The sequence below is a fragment of the Sinohyriopsis cumingii genome, chromosome 17 (assembly GCF_028554795.1).
Source record: "Sinohyriopsis cumingii isolate HCF-2022 chromosome 17, ASM2855479v2, whole genome shotgun sequence".
NCBI classification, from domain to species: domain Eukaryota; kingdom Metazoa; phylum Mollusca; class Bivalvia; order Unionida; family Unionidae; genus Sinohyriopsis; species Sinohyriopsis cumingii.
Genome location: NC_142977.1, coordinates 94,118,464 through 94,140,237, shown reverse-complemented (window position 1 = coordinate 94,140,237; position 21,774 = coordinate 94,118,464). Strand labels below are relative to the sequence as shown.

The window sequence follows — 21,774 nt, the reverse complement described above, 5'->3', positions numbered from 1 at the left end:
CTTTTACACCCATGTTGGATGAGCTGAGACTCCAACCCATATGGACAGAGGTGAGATCCGAGTTATGTATAAAGGCGAGCACCTTAGCACCATAAGAAATAAAGATATCATGACTAATAATTGCTTTTATTATATACCTATCAATTTTCTACGCAAGAATGAGCCAGAATTTTAATGTAAAATATAAAAAAATAGGAAAATGATCCTGCTGTTTCCTGGTCCTGTATTACCATACTACCAAACTAATTTGTACTTCAGAATTTCTGGTTACAACTGAACAAGCGTGAATATCTGTGCCATGACCTCACCAACCATACAGAAGTGAGTATCATTATCTTCAACATCAAGTTCCAACAATATGTCCATCCCACTGTACATAATGCTGACATTCCTGTGCGGAGTCCCCACTGGAGCCTCTCACAATGTACCACCAGAAACAGTTCAAACACTATCAAATGGGCCTTGGTTATTCAGCTGAGGAAACTGTCTGTGATGCAAAGTCTGACAACCGAATAATAGCTGAAAATCTTGTATATGGGTCTGCTGCCTCAGTGCATCGAAAAACACATTATTAAGTGATGGTAGTGTAAATGAGTGATTGTTGTTACACATGTATAAAACAAATATTCATGCGCATATCAACTGTTCAAAATATTACATTCATTTATGACCTATGATGAAGTATGTATCAGAAAGATTTCAATGTTAAGCAATTTTTTTTTTTCAGTTACATTTTAGGTGATATTAGACTTCAAGCATCCCTTACCACACAATAGGATGGGGCTTATTTTGATAATTTAAAAAAAAATTCACACTTCCCAGACATTTATTGCTGCAAGTTTCATAAAATTCTTACTATTTTGAAGCTTTAGAGTTTAATACAGGCTAAGTTGATGTTGAAGCTGCTGCTACCATCAGAAAACACTGTTTCCTCAATCTCAAATTTATTCAAAGAAGGCAAGACAAAATATGACCAACAAAAATTCTTGTTAACTACCATTTTCAATACATTACTATATCCATTAAATAACAATATTTAGCAAAAACCATTGAAGATCCCAAACCCCACTGCCAGAAAATGATTCTTAAGTACCTTTCAAACTTAATATGGTATCACAAGAAAACATTCCATCACTTACTGTGACAAACAACCCAAGCCACACACTTGACAGGCTGAGTATGTCCCGGAATGGTCATAATTGGCCTTCCATCTGTTTTCCATAAGTGTAGAGTGTTGTCATAGCAACCAGATAGTATGCTAAATGATAAAATAATGTAATGTTCATTCTTTTAGATATTTAACTGACAGTAAAGCATATATAAGACCTCAAAAATACAAGCATAAATAAAATCAGGTCCTTTGAAAATATGAATAATATTGTAGGCTGTTTTGTACTACATATCCTGGTGGACACTGATGTTAAAATATGAATAATGTTTTAAGCTGTTTTGTAATAATTATCCTGGTGGACACTGATGTTAAAATATGAATAATGTTGTAAGCTGTTTTGTAATACATATCCTGGTGGACAATTGATGTTAAAATATCAGGTTTGCATATTCAGTGCTTTCCATCAAAATCTGTAACAAATCAGGTATACACTTTTCTGTTACTCTGAGCCATTAAGTAAACAAATTAAATCCAATGTAATCACATCTTATAGCAACTGGAGTCAACATGATGTAACTAAACCTTTATGTAAACAAATATCAGAATTACCACATGATAGGTACTGTCTGTTCAATTACTGATACTAATTTTTTGTGGTTTTGAAGAAAATAAATTTTAACTCAATTTCATGGATATGCCTTTGACAAGAAAGGAGGACCCACTATCTTGAAAAGAAAAAAAAGAAAAAATGCATAATTTAATTGAAAGCCATGTAAATGTGATTACTGAAAAGAGGAGGCTACAATACTTCTCAAAATTAATAAGATTACAATGCACATTTCACACAGATTTAACCATGTTGGAAAATAATGATAAAGTTACTATTTGTCACTGCCTTGTACACAGCTAACCCAATCATCATGGTCCATAGAATGTTCAGGCCTAGGCGCCGGGTGGTGCACAATATATTCCAATTCAACAACATCTTCCTTAAAAGAAAGAAGAAAAAACCCACAAGATATTGTAAATTCATTATTTTTAAAAGAGTACAAAGTTTTTTCAAACCAAGTAAGCACCAATTAATAATTACTATATAATAATTACATGTAAGTCAAATCCAACTGCAAACTGCATAGATCCAAATCTGTCATCGCCTACTTTTCTGGCAGATCCGAGTCTATGCAGTCTGTTAGGAGTAATAAAACAACCCAGACTCTGATCGGACAGCATATTATGCAGCAGCCAATTAGGGTCTATGATGTTTGCAGTTGGACAAAACTTATAAATGAGTATATACAGCAGTATAAGCCTGTGACGACATGCTTAGCAATCAGGAAAATTAGGTATTGGTTGTTGGATACCCATGAAAATCAATGACAAAAAATCAAATTATCCACAATACTGATGTAACTATCCAGAGTACAGTAGAACAAAGTATTAAAGTATGTTGAAGAGTAATGTTCAATACTGATAATTCAATAATGGGGAGTTTAATTATGATACCATTCTTCCATGGGAGGGGGAGAGGCTGAGTTTTCTTCTTCTATTATGTTATTTAAAAAGGTTGATCAATTGTTCCTGTGTTCTCATCTTAAGCCTTGAGTATTTGTTTTATGACTTCATCTTCTCCTGCTGCTTTGTTGTAATATGGATTTTTAATGTTCTTTTTTTTACTTCTTTTCTTATTGCAGTTATGTTCATTTTCAGATTATCTTTGATGTCATCATGGAACTGAGGTGTTATTTCACACTGTGGTCTACTCAGAATATCCCTGAAATGCATTTTGACAAATCCATTTCTGTTGTTAGTAGCCAACCATCTTTATTTTTGATGGGTGCATTTGATGAAATTGTGCCTACATGTATCTTTTTCATGATCTGATATTTTTTGGTCTCCAGTTGAGGTATCTCTTTGTAAAGTTGATCCAAGTTTCTCTATGTATTCTCATTTATTATAGCACAATGAAGGGCACTGGTGAAACCAATCGGAGGTCAACACCCTGATATGTTCAAAACTATTTGTGGCTCAAAAATTCATTAAAGTTGGATACTGGAACACAAAAACATTTTCTCCAAACAGATAAAAAGTTACCACTCTGGTGGCCTAGTGCTTAGAGTGTCCATCTCAGATGCGGAAGGTCGTGGGTTTGAATCCTGGCCGAGTCATACCAAAGATTTATTAAAATGGTACTAACAGCTGCCTCGCTTGGTGCTCAGCATTAAGGGGTTAGTTTTAGGACTGGCCAGCCTCTTGTCAGGATAATGTGTCTGGGTGGGACATCATGCTAAATGTCTGCGGCATGATAACCCAGTGCTGGACATTGCTATAAAATGTCACACTGCAAACATCATAGCGATATGACTGAAAATTGTCAATGCAACATTAAAAATCCAAATCACACACACACCCAACAGGAGAAGCAGTATAGTATGGACAATTTGGGATTAGATATACTCAGAATAACTGAAAGTCATTGGACAGGTACAGACAAATAAATTCTTTCCTAATGATCAGAATCACATATCTATTCTGTGTAACAAGACAAACATCAATCAGAAGGAATATCAATTATACTAATGATGTGATTATATATGATAGCTAATTATTCAGATGCACCAAAACTATTACTTCTGTTATGTATTAACCTGGACACAACATATAAAAAGTCTGAATTGGGTATGGTACATTTTGCAAAAACTGTTGCAACAGGATGCAATAGAAGGTGAATCTATCTAATAAATTGGACTTTTCTTTATCTGTAGCAACAATGAAGCATAACTGCCAAGTTTGGTTGCATTTGTTCCAATGTGGTTTGTTCTAGAGTTCAATTTATTTTAAAAGAGAGTGGTTTAAGTGAAGGGTCATGTCATGCACTAGGTTACAAATGTTGGGCTGAAACAGGAAGATTAATTACTATACTCATCCAAGAATGAAGGTTCTTCGATATATTTGAACTAGTCAAAATACATTTTTGCAAACAAATTATTTGATTTGTGAAGAATGGTTTTTTAAATTTGGTATATTTTAAAATTGTTTAAATGAAATTTTTTTAATACAAAAAATCATAATATTTGTTCACAATTTCTACTCAGATTTGTATAAGTTAAATCTCCCCACAAGTTTAAAATGTTACTTCTGACCTCTCAATAACTTGATCTAATGAAAGTGTATAATTTGTGTGCATCCTAAGGTAACATATAAGATGTTTTGAAACTGATGGGCCATATCTGAAAAATACAAAACTGCATAAATATTAGCGACAACATTATCACACCCAATTTGGAATCAAAAAGTGTTTTAACTTATTTGTATGTTGATTTCCAATTACTGAAGATATTTACATCATTGAGGATGATGAATTTTAGAATTTGATGCCTTTCGAGCCAAACAATTTAGCATATTCCTCACAATTAATGAGACCAGAAACATTAATGTCTTTGAAATTGAAGGAGAATGGTACGTATTTTGCATGATTTCCTTTTACTGTATCATGATGGTTTTCGCATCTAAAAGGAGACAGTAAGGTACATTGAGCAATATGGCACAAAGAGGGGCTCTAGATCTCATGCCGGGGCATATTTTATTTAGATCACAAGCAGTCAGAATTTAAATGTGATGATGGAAAACTATATCCATCTTCTACTTATCTGTTTTTAAAGTTATAGGTTCCAATACACATGCATTTAGGCAATTTCTAGCAATAAACCATTACCATGTATATATCTTGATGTCCTAAATGTTAGGTCTTTTATGTTTTCATACACAAGCTCCTCCCCAAAATGATATATAAAAAAAATTATTGTTTGATTACTAAAACTTAAAAAATTATTTTGAGGTTTTTCTGCTTTACAAATTCAGCCCTCTTTCCTTTATAGATTTTTCACTGTAAATGTTTTTCATATACAGTATACAGGCTTTTATGTAAATGCCTGACATCCCATTCTCATTGGTGGGATTATCAACATCATGCTGCATATAAAATCTGACTGAAATCTAATAAATAAAGGAGTAATTTGCAGAATTGAAAGTGGGTTGTTCTGACAATCATGGGCTACAACTCCACTAACTGATAAGAACATTTCCTAAGCACTAGCAGCTGGGTAATATACCTTCCTAAATATACGAGAGTAACAAGCTACTTTTTGCAGCCCCCATACCCACAAAGGGGGAGCACCCCCACTACATTAAAATCTTTATTGATTACATCCCATATTTATTAAATACCTTGATTGATGCTGTATACTGACACTTAGTGTCTCATAAAAATCAGACTCTATATCAAATTTGGTTGAAATCAGATAATAATCAAGGGAGTTAAGGAAAATATCAAATCCCATGCTTCTCAAACAAATGTAAAGGAAAATATCAAATCCCATGCTTTTCAAACAAATGTAAAGGAAAATATCAATTCCAAGCTTTTCAAAAAAAGGTGGTGTAGAATAATGCCAACTTACTGAAGAGATCTCTTTTTGCGACAGATGCTGGTCCAAAGGCAGACGTAAAAATTCACTGCTGATGAGAAAATCAAAATCAGCTGAGTTGGCATCTCCAGATTCTCCTGAAAAAGCATGGTTGACCACATTTTACATGTTTCAGTAACAAGTTAATAATTCATAATACCAATGAACTATAAATTAAACTTTAAAGTATTTAAACTGCTGCAAAAAACAGCATTACAATGGAAAATGATCACAAAAATTTGATACAAACTGTGCACGGTGCTGTAAATCAGCTTGTTTCCTTGGAAACAGAAAACATATTCCTTGGATACAATTAAGTCCAGTACTTAAACTAATGTTAATAATTTAACATTCAAAAACTTCTTCCTGCATGTCAGAATGGAATATACTTTCTGCTAGGGCAAAAAGAACATGTATTCCATGAATGGAACTCGGACAAATTTTCAAATAGCATGGTTTCCCACAGGACAACATGATGCAAATTTCTATATTGATTTTATATTGTTTATAATTAGTTTTAAATGTATTCAAATTTGCTCTTTTTTTAAATATAAATATCAGGAATATGTGAAAAGTCTATACTATAACTAAAATTTCATTTTTGTTATTTTAGTTTATTCATGTCAAATCTTCCATTCCATTCTCACTCTGGAGAAGTCTTTTCTCTCCCTCATAAAGCATGCATTATACAAGTTACCAGATCCATTCTTATAAGATATGTGATCTCCCAAATTATCTCTCACCCTTTAGGAGAAAAAAAAAACAGGAACAGAAAATAGAATAATGAGAATTAACACACAATAGGTATTTATCATTATAATTGAATAGAATGATTCAAATGTAGGACATCCATATCTTAGCTATTAAATTCATTAACGGAAATGTGTTCATTATGATGTAGATGTGAGCTTGAAAACAACCATACTCTGCATTGGAGGTGGTCCAATCATCAACCAAAGTCATTGCCAAAAGTTAAACTAAACATATCAGGTTGACCCAATATCTGAAGTCTCTAGTAATCTCAAGATGGTGCTGAGTCATTTCTTTTAACCAATAATATTTTATTTACTTTTTAAGATTAAAAGTACCACAATACTTATATTTAATTCATAGGTATGTATTTTGCCTTAATGTTAGTGTTTTACATTATCAGAAATAGGTGTTCCACAGAAGCATGTGATTGTGAAAACTTTCTGGTGTAAGACAAGAAATATGGCAATGACTTCAAACTAAATACATTTTCATATCATCATATAAAGTTCAGTACAAAACCACATATTAAACTACATTTCCTCTTTCTTGAATATTATTTGGTTTAAAATTCTATCCACCATTTTGGGAACTGAGGAACTTGGTCAGACATAGTTTTTGGAATGATATAATTCTAGTAGATCTAGAATGAGTTCAATCACGCTTTAGTATAACCTCAGACTTTATTGTTTGACCACAGACTTATGGTTACTGTAGATGTTCCAATTTGCTGTGTGACAATCTAAAAATGGATCTAAAACAGCAGATCATCTGACTTGCTGTGTGACAATCTAAGAATGGATCTAAAACAGCAGATCATCTGACTTGCTGTGTGACAATCTAAGAATGGATCTAAAACAGCAGATCATCTGACTTGCTGTGTGACAATCTAAGAATGGATCTAAAACAGCAGATCTGACTTGCTGTGTAACAATCTAAGAATGGATCTAAAACTGCAGATCATCTGACTTGCTGTGTGACAATCTAAGAATGGATCTAAAACTGCAGATCATCTGACTTGCTGTGTAACAATCTAAGAATGGATCTAAAACTGCAGATCATCTGACTTGCTGTGTGACAATCTAAGAATGGATCTAAAACTGCAGATCATCTGACTTGCTGTGTGACAATCTAAGAATATTTCTAAAAAGAATCATGCAAGGTTTCCTCTAGGATTGATAAATGTGGGTAATTGCCCCCAGTGAATCTGAAAAAAAGGCGGGGCTAACATAGCCATGGGAGGGAGAGGGCCTTCCAATATGGTGTTAAAAAACAACTCAATGTATTCAAAAAGAGCAATAGCAAGTATAATATAAGTGCATTAAATGCATATCATGTCTTCTGTATATTACAGCATAACACTTAAAACTGAAATCAGTCTTATGTTTTCTAATAACAATATTCTACCTACACACTTAAAACTGAAATCAAAGTCTTATGTTTTCTAATAACATTCTATCTACACACTAACCATTCAAGAACCAAACAATAGACTGCAAACAGTGTCACTCCTCTGGTCAATCTTAAAATAGTCATGTACTTCCTGCGTGTCACATGCTCAATTACAAATCCATACCAAGAAAGATCAGAAGAACACATATTTTCCTTTCATGGATGACAAAAAATATTTTTTAAGGAAAAGTCCAAAGCTCATAATGAATTAGGGAAAGTATATATACAGTTTCTATAACAGTTAACTCTTTACTGGAAGATATATACATCTGCATCCAGACAGACTGTAATTGTGACTGCATTATTCTGCAAATATGATCACTATTTTCTAAATAGCCTCCTGTCCTTTCTCATCCTCCACTCTACCAATGCCTTGTTAAAGGTGAAATCTCTCATAGGAGGTCCTTCAATTGAAATCATCACGAGTCTGTTGAGAACCCTTTCTTTTAGACGGCTTCTTCCTGCAGTTTTGGTTCGATTTTGATTGCTGAATCCTCTCTCACAGTCAGTGGTTTGGTATGGCAAACCATGGCCACTGATGCTAATTGAAGAAGATTTGGAAATGTGTCTGCATGATGCTGATGTACGATCTACCAGAATCTGCACATTTTTTCTCTAGGGTACATTTCTATTTTAATGATAGTCTTAGCAAGAGATGACTCTGTCAAAACATGTTTTTGGTCACACAAAGGGGACTGATAGCTTCTTTTGATTTCTTCTCCTGACCAAAATGATCACAGAGTTTTTATCTGGTCATAACCATACATTTACTATTCTTCAGAAGATAGGAATGTGAGGCTGTGTAGACCAAGAACCTCAAATGCTGTTGCCACCTGTGTGCTGCTCTTTGGAAATCTTGCAGCTATCTCCACTTGCAAATCTGTAACAAACTCATGGCAAAGGTTCGACACATCGGAAACTTTTTTCAATGTGCTCCTGAGTAACTTGAGTTCAACACCACTGTAAGCAATTTTAGTTTTGTCTCCATCCTTAGATGATTTCAATTTTTTAGACATACAGGTCTGGTGATAGGATTTTCCTGTGTCTGCTTTCTGTAAGGTAGAATTCAAACTATCAAGTGCCTGTGCCACAGCCGCTATATCTAAGTCAGATTTCTGTAAAAGCATAATTATCTGTGCTAAGTGAGGTATGATATCCATCATAATATTCATGCATGCCACAAATCTGTAGTCTATGAGTTTATTCAACAAGTCTTGACACTCTTTTGTCTTGTTCTACTTTCTGAAATAATTCACGAGAGCCCCCCTCCCCCAGTTGTGAAAAATTGCTTATAGTGCATCATAAAATGCCAGTCATCTTATTTCATGCACCTCTCTGACTTTCAGTTGTGGACTGTCCAGAATGTTCTGGATTTCCTTCAATTCAGCTTTTCTGTTGGCAGATTTATGAAAAGAATAGTACAGGTCTTTAACTGTGCCTTCAAAGGTTTCCTTGAGGTACAGAATGTTTTTCACTGCTCAAGGGGTACACAAATTCAATCTATGAGACATACAATGAATGCTGATCAAGTGAGGACTTTTCTCCTTGAACCATGTTGCTACACACTTTTGTGACCTGTCATCACTGATACCCCATTACTGCCAAAACCAACAACTTTTTCAAGAGGAATCTCCTTCTTTTCCAAGAACTGGACAACTTCTTTGAAAAGAACTTCAGCAGTGTGTGATTTGCCTTTCCACTGACATATTACCAAGAAAATGAGTTGTAGAAACAAACATGGTTGGTTCAATGATTGTGGCATAAATGACCAGTTCCTTGGTATTTGAAATGTCTGTACTCTCATCAATTTAGATGCTAATGAATGGACTACATTATACTTTCTGCATTAACTCAGATTCTATCACTGTTGCAATGCAATCCTGGAAAAAAATAAAGTTTGATGATAAATCAAAGTACAGAAGTATTTTATTATCATATTATTATTATTAAAGTATTTGAGAGATGTGAAATAAATATATTATATAAAAAAACCAAAGTAAAATGACCAAAATCAGATGCAAATTGTGCAAGAACCTTAACCTAAGACCATGGCATGTCTAAAGATGTTGCCTTATGATAATTCGGTTGTTTTAAGAAATCCCATCAAGGTGATTAAATGCTAAAATAATATGGCACTAGAGTCTCTCTCTCTGTTAATTAAAGTTATTCAATTATAGTAATGAAGGAAGTGATTATGCCTGTCTGTATACGACGACTTTAAAAACAAAAAATGTTGGTATTCTATACATCATTGAAGGGTCCCTACATATGCACAGTTGTGATATAAGCATATCAGGGTCAATGTCATTTGCTGCAATGATCATCAGAGCAAATAATAATAATAACTTATTTACTAAAGAATTATATAAGTTTCAAGTCGTGAGATTTGTCTATTGTACTGTATCACGATGTTGACAGCAACTCATTACATGCTCAGGCAATTATTCAAACAACAGTGACTGTATCATCATTTCAAACACATGAAAACTCGTTACAGTGATACTGAAATTTGACCTAGACAGGAAAGAATTTCATGACAAAAGCAACAGGTACCAATAATCCAGACTGATTAAAAAAGAAAAACATTATCCACCATTAAAAGTTAACAGGAAGTTAGGACGATTAGCTACTGAATGCAATTTCATTGGTCGATCAAGATGCTAGGTGCTATTTTTAGTAACACAGGGATTCCTCAAGATATGCACTGTTTGGAACCTAACTGATCATGTTTTGGTTGCTTGTTAGTATAAACCATTTTTTCCATCAAAATTTCAATAGAAAAATTGTTAATAAAATAAAAGAACTTACCTGAAATTCCTCAACAGAAGCCTTTGACAAATATGTTGCGTTGCCTCCTACTCTCATGTTGCCAACACCAACACCCAGAAAGTCAACAAAATCCAACAGTGAGTCATACTTTAGAGACACAATCTTCTCCTTCACCAAGTAATAGGCAACTGATATAGCATGAATAATTGATTCAGATTTCTTGCTGATAGCTGCCATGCATGTAGTTTTAAGATATTCACTTAGTTTCAAATCCTGAATTGCCTGTTTGTGAGCTAGTAATTCAACATATCTGTCAAGGGTTGATGTCCTTAAATTAGCATTTCCAAGTGTGAAAGAATTGTTTTTGCCAGTTTTTACACACCATCTGCAAAGCATCTAATTTTTTTGTCATCATTTCCAGCCATGGTCAATTTTGTTTCCAGCCTGAATTGAAAGAGTACATTTTTTTCCTGGCATTAGATGGACCCTTAGTTTCATCACCGCCATTTTAAAGCACATTATCACTAGCATCATCCGATACGGGATTAGCCTGAGGAAGTGTTTATTTGCTGTCATCGTGCCTATTGACAGAAACTTCTGTACCCTGACTGTTTTTAGAAGTATTACTGCTAAAATAATGAAAAAGTGTCCCGATTTTTTTAATGATTTAGCCATTTAACATGTCCCGCTAAGCCAGCCTCTGTATCAAACATGTGATTCTGACCTTTGTTATTAACTAATCAGAATTAAGCACATGACACACAGAAATACATGACATATTTACAACTATACAAGTACAACATATTCACAGAGTGACAAACAAGAATTTTACAGCAAAAGAAAATTAATAAAATAATGCATTCTTAACAAAAATGTGCACAATTCTTATTTTTTTCGTGATCTGGCCCACATAGGATTAAAAATATTGCAGAAAATCTTAAAAGGGGGGGGGGGATTTGCATGATCACACATCTTAGATGCAACCCTGAGAATGTGCTTATTTGAATAAAGATATGCTCCTAATGTCTCTTTCTTGAGTAACTGCTTTACGATACCTGACTCAGGGTCAACAAACAAATATGCCACTCAAAGTGAGCTTAAACATCTGGGAGCCAGTTCTGAACCACAGATGATGACAGGAATTATAAGATTATTACTGCATGGTTGACTCAGCCAAGTTCTGTATATACTCGCTCATAAGACAAGTCCAACTGCAAACTGCACAAACCCAGATCTGCTGTCACATAATGCACCAGCAGATCTGGGTCTGTGCAGTTTATTAGGAGTAATCAGTAGAAAAAACATCACAGACCTCATCGGCAGGCATGTTATGCTACAGCAGATCAGGATATTTGTTGTTTGCAGTTTGAATCGAGTTATAAGTGAGCATATACGGTAAGTATCAGGTTGTTGGTGAACATTTTCACCTGGTAGGAAAACCGTCAAACAGAAATGTATGCAGTTTAATTTATTTTGCACCAAAGTAATCAAACATTTAATACACTGTGGTCAAACTGAAATCTAGTTGCCATGTTGAGTTGTGAACTGGAGTCACTCGGTTGCTTAAGTTAAAATTAAACTATCCTGGGCTGTCAGGCAATGGATTGTTCCACCCTTGGATACTGTGTATGCAAATTATATATGTAATTATTCAGCCCTTTCTGCACATCAATCATTATTACTAAGGGGACATTTGGATAAGTGACTGGAACTTGTGTCTGGGTTTGTGCAATTTGCAGTTGGTCTTAACTTACAAGTGAGTATAGATTGTACTTCCTGAACAGCAAGTCACCTGAGAACTGTGACACAGACTTGACAATTCAACCAATCAAAATATGTCACACAGTGACATGAATAATGGGAAGATAGATTCATTTAATATAATATCATATATAGATAGAAATTTGCTGCAAAGAAAAATGATCCCATGCTTTTCTGGACTGTTCATGTCCCAACTAATATGAGTCACTACTAATGCCACCCAAACTATACTACAACAGGGTTCATTTTCCCACTACCTCAAGTCACTACCCTTACAACTCCTATCTATAATTACAAAGGGTTAACTTCCCCACTACCCAGAGTCACTACCTGTATAACCCCAATGCTAAAATATACAGGATTCATTTCTCCACTGAGTCACTACCCTTACAACCCCAAACTAAAATTATACAGGGTTAATTTCCCCACTTCCTCGAGTTAACTACCCTTACAACCCCGAACCCTAATTATACAGGATTAATTTCCCAACAATCCTGTCACACTACCTTTATAACCAAAACCCTTATTATCATAGTTTATTTCCACACTACCGTTAAAACCACAAACTCTTATTATACAGAATTCATTTCCCCACTTCACTACTCTTACAACCCTAAACCATGATTATACAGGATTCATACAGCTTTGGAAGCAAAATATTCAAGGACTTTCCATGACATGATATCATTTTCAAGGCCCAAATTCATGAAGGATTATTAAACGGTATTAAGTTCTCTTTTTTTCCATTTACTCCTAAAACAAGAAATTATGGTACAACTTAAAAGGTTGCTTCCTTGCTCTGGATAAATCATGATTATTCAAAATTTCCCATACACAGTGCAAACATATCTTAAGAATTCAAATATTTTGGCAATATCACGCTGCCTTCATCAGCAAATAATGCTGATGACATGACTTATCACGTGTGCTATATGCTTGGGCCAAATATCTAACTTCTGTCATTGGGCCTCTAGTGGGCAAAACAGAACACCATATCATCAATAGCATGCACTTTGTCCAAAAGATACAGGACCTACAGGTACCACTATGTAGAAAACTGGTCTCTTGTGATGTATTTGCATTTTTCACCAGTATTAAGGTGGATTTAGCTACGAGTGTGATCAGAGAGAAATTAAAGGCAGACAGTACTCTGAAATCTAGATGTGATGTTCCTAGTATTCATATCTGTGCCTTACTGAAACTGTGTTTGGACAGCACATAATTTATCACTCGCTGTGTGTTGAGGCTCAATCTGGGTCTACTTGCAGCTCTGGAGAAGATATACCAGGTGTCATGAAGACTCAATTCCATCCCTATGAAAACATCACTAGCTCTCCCTTGTGGACAAGCAGTGAACATACGGAGGTGCGGCACTGAAAGCTGGCAGTATAAAAGATGGTCTGGCTATCACCGGCCCTGGCCACTCCAAGGGCCTGGCAGGACAGATAGATTTCTCACTGAAATCTCCTTGATAGAAAGGGCATGTTGCTGATGGTATGGTTAAAGAGACATCTGTCACTAAGATCCCCATAATTATAGGCTGGACCGATTCAACAAAGAGGTCATAATGTTGGAACGGCCAGAAGAATGGCGACAGTACAATTTTATTATGCAGTGGAGCCAATAGATCCAGTACAAACACCATGCATCTGATTTACATGCTTGGACATGAAGGGGATTTATGCCCACTGGGCTGCCTATAATTGGAAACACTCCCCCAATGAAAGAAATGCAAGCAACGAACTAGTAGGCTGTGCTGTCTTCTTAAAAGGTCTCCCATGCTGGACAGTCAGTGATAGCTGGACAGCTTGATGGCTGGTAATGATGCCGTGGTATAAGAAGGTGAATCCAACTGACCCAGTACATACCCCAAGCACCCTGACTTACATAAAAGACGGCCATTCTTTGACTGGGCTGCCTAAACTTGGGGAATGCTCCAAATAAGTCAGTCTCACCAAAAATGAACTGTAGGTTGTCTTCACTGACTTATTCCATCTTTCTTTCAATGCCAAATGGACTATTGCTTTGAATGTGCATTCATACATTTAGTAAATATTTCTCCTGGAATGACACAAGAAGAGAAAACAAAGCATAGATTTGCAAATCATTATGTGACTAACTAACTAATATGGTAGCCCAGACTACCTCCAACCATGTAATACAGACACTGCAAATCATAGACATTTTATACTTGGTACATAAACAAAACAAGAGTCATGGTAGACTTCCATGCTCTGAAACTGCATATATAGCATTTCAATGATATTCTGCTGAAATTACACATGAAGAGAAAGTATTTAGTTAACTGTTCTACTGAAATCACACAAGGAGAGAAAGTACTTAGTTAACTGTTCTACTGATATTACACAAGAAGGGAGAAAAACAAAAGCACAAATTAGCAATGCAGCATATTAATAACTTGAAGGAGAAAATGGCAGTGGGTTAGAAACAAATATTAAGGAACAGATCAGAAGAGTCATCAGTCATACACAAACATTGTAATATGGGACATTCCATTGTTTCCTATTCAGACCAAGGTCATCACATCAGAGGACAACATATGGAACAAGAAGGTAATGGAGGTGGTTGAAATACACTAGTGGAGTCCAACATTAAACAGAGATGAGGGGCTTGAAATACCACCCATCTACACCAGTCTCCTTGTATCACATGACCATCACATGATCAACATTTGTCGTGGATGAAGATAGTGTGATATTCCTGAAAATTTAGAATAATATTTATCCTCTGAGTATGGGAAATTACTAACGATCAAGAAATTATGGATTAATCATGCAACTATTTACCTTGACTGCAGTCCAAGTAAAATATAATCAGCTTAGAATATGGGTCATTTCTATATCAATTGATAAAATAATAATTTTAAAAAAAGACAATATGTATATTACCTGCCAAAAGACTATTAATAAGTGAACTAAGCTCCTTAGTTGTGACAGATGAAGGCACTGAAAAAGGTGTATCTGGAACTGCATATCTGAAAAATGAAAAATAAGTCAGATTCCCTCATAAAGGATAACAAAATAGAGGGAGAGTTTATTTGCCTCTTCTATCATATCAGTAAGCAAACCATGAGTCTGAATTACCAACTTGAAAGCATCACTGGGCTAAAGACCTTGGTAAATATGCCTGGCTATCAGAGACTTCTTTACATCTGGAAAAGGTCAAGAAAGATCAAAGGCAACTCAGGTCACTATAGTACTAATATTAGCACCCTTACTTGTACCTCGTGGACAGCAAATCAAGTTGAGGCTACAACATCGTAGCTAAGGTCACTACTTCTGCAATAACATGCCACACCCATTTTTGAAGTGCATAAACACCAATGGATTGTTTATAAAGATCTAATCAACATACCCACATACAATGTAATGTCAATATTGATAGATAAAAAGATAAAAGATGATGCCCAAATTGGTCAGATATCACTCACTGCACTCACATAACAGATGACAATTTAACTAAGCAGGCTTATGTAGTATTGTATGAACACAACCCAAGTTTGGTTTTGTGGGTTTAAGGCCATTTTTCAACTTATGATAGATAATATACAGCAGCCATTATATCTGGTGGAGGAAGAACTAAAGAAAACACAGGAAGAAACATTGACAAAAGGGAAGCTATTATTTCGTAACAGATAAAAGGCCTCAAGATAGATTAGTTCGGTAACTAATTGAGTTACCTTCTCTAAATAAAGTCTTTATTATTATTATTATTAGCAAATTTTCTTCACATACCTACATTGTCAGAGCCATGACTTTAACCCATGCAGACAGGTGGGATGTGAGTGATTGGTAAAGGTGAGCGCCTTTGACTATTCAGCCATCTGGGTCCCGACAACCTAGGCAAACTATCTCAGGGATGCAAAATTAACACTAATTTGCCATTATATATGACCCTAGCATGTAACCTGTATAAACAGGAAACTGTACTGCTGACAGCCGATGTCAAACTATCCTGCTGACAGCCCATGTCAAACTGTCCTGATGACAGCCCAATGTCAAACTGTCCTCAGGGCAGTTTATATAATAGATCATCATAAATGCAATTAAAAAGTAAGGTGGTCACAGATAAATAACTACCATTTCACAGATTACTTGGCTGAAAATAGCTAAGATGAAGCCATGTCCAGTCCTTAAAAGACAACTGTGGGATAGCCCATAAAGGCTAATTTGCATAATTATGTAAAGTGACACAACCCAATTTGCTTGCAGTTATATAAATCAAGGATATGTGTGTTTGAGAACAAAAGTTATTATGCATCATTGCTTTGAATGAGAATGTTTAGGCCATTTTCATTAAAGAATACTGGCAAGTTTATGATAAGTGGCAACATTTCTTTAAATTCACATTTCACTCCATATATAAAAATGCAAAATGCAATTATTTTGGTAGTTAGAATAGTGTATAAATGTGATTCATTTTTAAAGGCAAAATGTCAAATTGCTGATTCAGAAACTGTAATTGCAGAGGAGGTTAAGCCACGTGCAATGTGAGCAAAGCCCCGCAAAACTACATTTCAGAACTGCCTGTTGATGGAGTTTGACTTTGTGAAGGCAGCAGCAAGAGAGAGCATTTTATTATTTGCACATAATGTAAACACCATATTGACATTAGTCGTTCTGGAGTGTATGACATTGTTGACACATCAATACCACGAAAACGTCAGGGCAAGGCATGAAAGATGAACTCAGTCCCAAAAGTAACTAACATGTTTTAACAATCATCAACAGACCATATCACAGTACTTTTCTGTAATTTAATTTTACCGCATAAACTGCCATTTGCAGCAGCAGATCACATTTTAAACCTGCATTTCTAAAACACCCCCACACCAATGCAAAATACCATCCAGTCTCTAATGAACCCCAAGAGGAACATAAATGAAATTTGCATTAACTTAAAATCCCTACTGAACTGATGACAGCACCAAGGACTAAATCTAATTAAGACTGTATTTCATTGTCTAGTGGATTTCAAAGGCAGAAAGTCTGTATAATTTTATTTTATTTAACGTCTGTGCACTTGTGATTATGTGAATATATGTTTGTACATGTATTAAATGCTTCAAAGAAAATGTTATTTTCTTTTATTCAATTTTAAATTTATAAGTAATTTTCTAAAAGCTCATATGAATAGACCACTTATTCTCAATTGTACAATTATGTTTCTTGTGCCATGTGCCCTGAACCCTATCCCCAACATCAGAATACACTTTCTTGGTCTAAAACACCCTTCCCCAATACTGGGTCTAAAACACACCACCCCTCAACAATGTTTGGGTCTAAAACACCCCTCTCCCAACACTGTCTTGATTTAAAACACCCCTCTCCCAACACTGTATAGTCTAAAACACCTCTTCCCCAACACTGTCTGGGTCTAACACACCCCACACCCATCAATGTCTTGATGTAAAACACCCCTCCCCAACACTGTCTTGGTCTAAAACATCCCTTCCTCTACACTGCCTGGAAAATCTATTTTTGGTCCAAATTTTAAAAAAAACATAACTGATATCTCACACATTTGGCAGCATATATCAACACTCTTCCACTAATTTATGTGTAATTAATATACTTACTATGTTCTCTTTATAATGGGGAATGAAAATATGACACTAGCAAATGGACGCATTTTCATGTTCCGTTAGCATATTTTTGAATTTGTTGCAATGCAACGGTAGTCGAGTTATGCCAAAGTATGTTTAAGTAGGTTAATGTGGCAAATATGTTTCTTGAACAAAATGAAACGTTGCTTTACAGTTCCAACAGGCATAATATATTTTTATTCATTTCGTTAAAGAATAATATTTCTACTTAACCCGATTTTGACATTCCCAGCTTCATCGCTTTCCAGTCAACTGAAATGTAGGCCAATGAAACTTGAAAACAGGTCCATTTCTATTGTGAGAATTTGAATTTTTTAGAGAAAAGACATCAGAGTAAGTAGAGTCTAACTAAAACATTATGACTCTACTTTGTAGAAAAATGGTTATTTTAGCTGCCAGTTGTGTGAGATATTCATGAAAATGTGACTTTCATTACCATGTTAGTCGATACCAGAACACAATATACAGCACTGTTATTTAGGCAGTTAAGACCCTGACACCCAAAACATAAATATCAGCGTCAAGGTCTTACATGCAGGACTAGATATTACTGCCTAAGTAAAGATGCTGTGTAGCATGTTTTGATGTTGACTAACTTCGAAAGGAAGTCAAATTTTCTGGAATCTATCACAAACTGGCAACCAAAAATGACATTTTTCTACAAATTCAAGTCATAATTTTTTGTCAGGCTTTACTTACTCTGATGTCTTTTTCTAATAAATTCAAATTGTTGCAAACGAAATGGACCATTTTCAAGTTTGGTTGACCGACATTTCAGTTGTAGGAATGTGATGGAAGTCATGAATACTGAAATTGGGTTGAGCTGAAGTATACTTCTTTAATGAAACAAATAAAAATATATTAATGCTGAAGAAAGTGTTTAGATAGCATCGTTTCGTTTAAGATACTTATCATCCTGTTAACTGATTTTGGTGTTCCCAGCTTCCATCTTATTCAAGCCTAGTGAAATATTGGCCAATGGAAATTGAAAACATATCCACTTGCTTGTTTGGGAATTTGAATTTAGTAGGAAAAAGACATCACAGTAAGTAACGTCTGACTAAAACATTATTACTTTAATTTGTAGAAAAGCGCCGATATGGGCTGCCAAGTGTGCGCGACATTCCGGAAAATCTGACTTGTCGTTCCGATATTAAACGACATTGGAACAAGCTATACAGCGCCGTTATTTGGGCAGTAAGACCTATACGACCAAAACATAAATTACTGCGTTGAGCTTTAACATTGTAGGACAAGGGAGGCATCTTACTAGGTCGATGTCTTACTCGATCATATTTTTACTAAGTGGATACAAAAATATTTCAGGAACTTTGCTTGCAATTTTACAAAATGAGCCAACAAGCGTCCTCTTCAAAGTTGGAAACTTCAGGTTCCAAGACTGACGAAAAAGTAAGCACAAAATCAATCTGTTATACAGGGAGAAGAAACGAGGAAAGCTAAAAAGTAAATGGATCGATAGAAATTGCGCACGGAACTAATTTTAAACCGGGCTTCGTAAGTAATTGGTACACGTAAGTTTTCCTGGACGTTTCTGATATGAAAAGTTGTAAATATATGACTCACTGAGGTTGTTTAGTATAGAATTTCACTTGCACATGTGGAGCAGACAATGCCAGTGCTTCCATTTTGACAGTCTGGTTTTATAAAATGTATATTCGTATATCGAGATACTTTCAACCAGTCAGAGAAGACAGACGGAAATAACATAATTTCTGGTTACGATGCCGATCCTAAGATTGACCATATTTGTTATTCCCTTGTTTTTGTTTTTGTTTGTTGTGGGTTTTTTCTCCAGCACACAAACACGGAATATGTTAAGGAAAACTAAATACAGCCTCAAGCGGGGAATATGATTGGTGTATGTCCTTTGGCTCAGATAATGCTCTATACTCCATATTACATTGCAGAAAATTCCAATAAAATATATGTATGTCCTTCACAATTCAACACATGGTTCCAGTACATTTCATCAAATACTTAAGAATCGCAATCCAGTCATTCTTCAAATGGGTTAAACATATAGATAATATCAAAGGTAATGCAAATAAATTTACTGTTTCTTTAAAAGACATTTAAACATAATGTCAATGAAGGTCAACTAAGGAAAGAGCATAAAAATCCTTAGAACAAGATTTGAATATAAATCTTGCATTCTGGACTCCAACAATCTAAATCAGGTTAACCAGATTCAACTATTACAGCACTGAGCTGCTCTATGTTACAAATTTATACTAGTTCAGTCACTAATTATGAAAAGATCTCTCACTGACGAACTCTCCAAAAAGTTATAAGCACATATGCTAATATATGTATGTATGTATGTAAAGGCCAGCAGAGCGGTCTGCTGCAAAATGCCATCAAACAAATATTTGCAAGTTTGTATCAATAGTAGTAGTAGTAGTAGTTGTTGTTGTTATTTTATTTTTTTATATTATTAATATGGATGAGACACTGATGTACTTTGATTTTTGCCAGCAAAAATATGTGGACAGATTTTGCCAATGTATTACCCGTATCCACCCCCACCCCCTGATCATTTTCAAGGGAACAGAAAAATCTTGATCTTAAGATACCCACAGGGTGGCTTATCACAGTATAAGCCAGACACAAAAAAATAAATGAAACACTCATGCAGTGTTTTATTAAAGATTTTTTTTTACATTCATTAAGGGAGAGCAAAGACTGTTCATGAAGGCTTCATTCCAGGCTCTCATCATCACTAATGATATGAAGAAACAATTGCAGCATGGAAACATTGTACCAGAGATAATACCTGGATGTGGTGCATCCAACTACGTGGATGTTGTAACTTGCAGCCTCTTGATGTAAACATATACAAAACATGTAAAGAACTAGCTCCACCACAGACATTGAATATGCAATGAATGCATTACATTTACCTGATGAATGATTCAGTACATGGCTCAAGATATCCTACACACAGATCATGGTCACAGGACTGGGTTCTAAATGCTATGGACATGTTAAAGGTAATGAGCAGAGATCATGGTCACAGTACTGGGTTCTAAATGCTATGGACACGTTAAAGGCAATGAGCACAGATCATGGTCACAGGACTGGGTTCTAATTACAATGTACTATGGAAAAGTTAAAGGCAATGAGCACAATGATAATAAGTTTCAGGGTGTGCAGTTTCAGTGTCACTTGAGTGGAAAAGAAAATGTGCCCATTAAAAATGGGGAACAGTTAAATGATGTGGATTATGAAAATGACAGTGATAAAAAAAAATCTGACAGTTTTTCACCCGAGGACCTAAAACAGACTATGGACAAGCTGCTTGATATTGAATAAGTAAATATATACATTATACCAGAAATTTAAGGGAAAAGTTCTAAGCCAAATATGGGCCATAACTCCATAAAATTTTGAGAGCAAATGGTGAAAGTCAAGCCTGATCTCTGTCTGCGTATTGCAAATTTAATCCATGTCATACTGAAATGGTTATTAGTGGAAACTGAAGAATCAAATAGTACCCATAACTTTGTGAAATGTTCTTGGAAAAAAAATCACCGTTTATCAAAAGTTATTAAGTGGAAACCAAATTTGGGATGGATGGGATAGGATATGCCATGATTTAATATGATATCATTGGAGGGGTAAATACTTAAAACACTCTGACAGTGACTGTTCACTAACCATCTGCTTGCAAATATAAACTTTTCATTCTCCTCAAAATTTAATTTATAATAAACTATGCAAAGATGTAAATTTCAGTAAATGTACATTTCTACCCTCATTCTTGAGTGAAGGGATGTTTTACACACGGTCTACCCTGAAGTGCTTTGTTACACTGTGTTTACAAG

At 35.1% G+C, this 21,774-nt stretch overlaps 1 protein-coding gene across 1 annotated transcript in view; it reads right to left on the bottom strand.

Annotated features, from left to right (window-relative positions):
* The window catches only part of LOC149779447 (ribosome biogenesis protein wdr12-like), a 40,504-nt gene extending 20,876 nt beyond the window's left edge, over positions 1–19,628 (bottom strand). The window contains exons 1-5 of the mRNA XM_089940112.1: positions 19,514–19,628; positions 15,213–15,298; positions 5,566–5,669; positions 1,994–2,100; positions 1,140–1,258 (exon numbers count right to left, since the gene is read on the bottom strand). Of these exons, the coding sequence (XP_089796238.1) occupies positions 1,140–1,258; positions 1,994–2,100; positions 5,566–5,669; positions 15,213–15,298; positions 19,514–19,575 (478 nt within the window). The 5' untranslated portion in view covers positions 19,576–19,628. The remainder of the gene's footprint in view (positions 1–1,139; positions 1,259–1,993; positions 2,101–5,565; positions 5,670–15,212; positions 15,299–19,513) is intronic.
* Between the last annotated feature and the right edge of the window lie 2,146 nt (positions 19,629–21,774).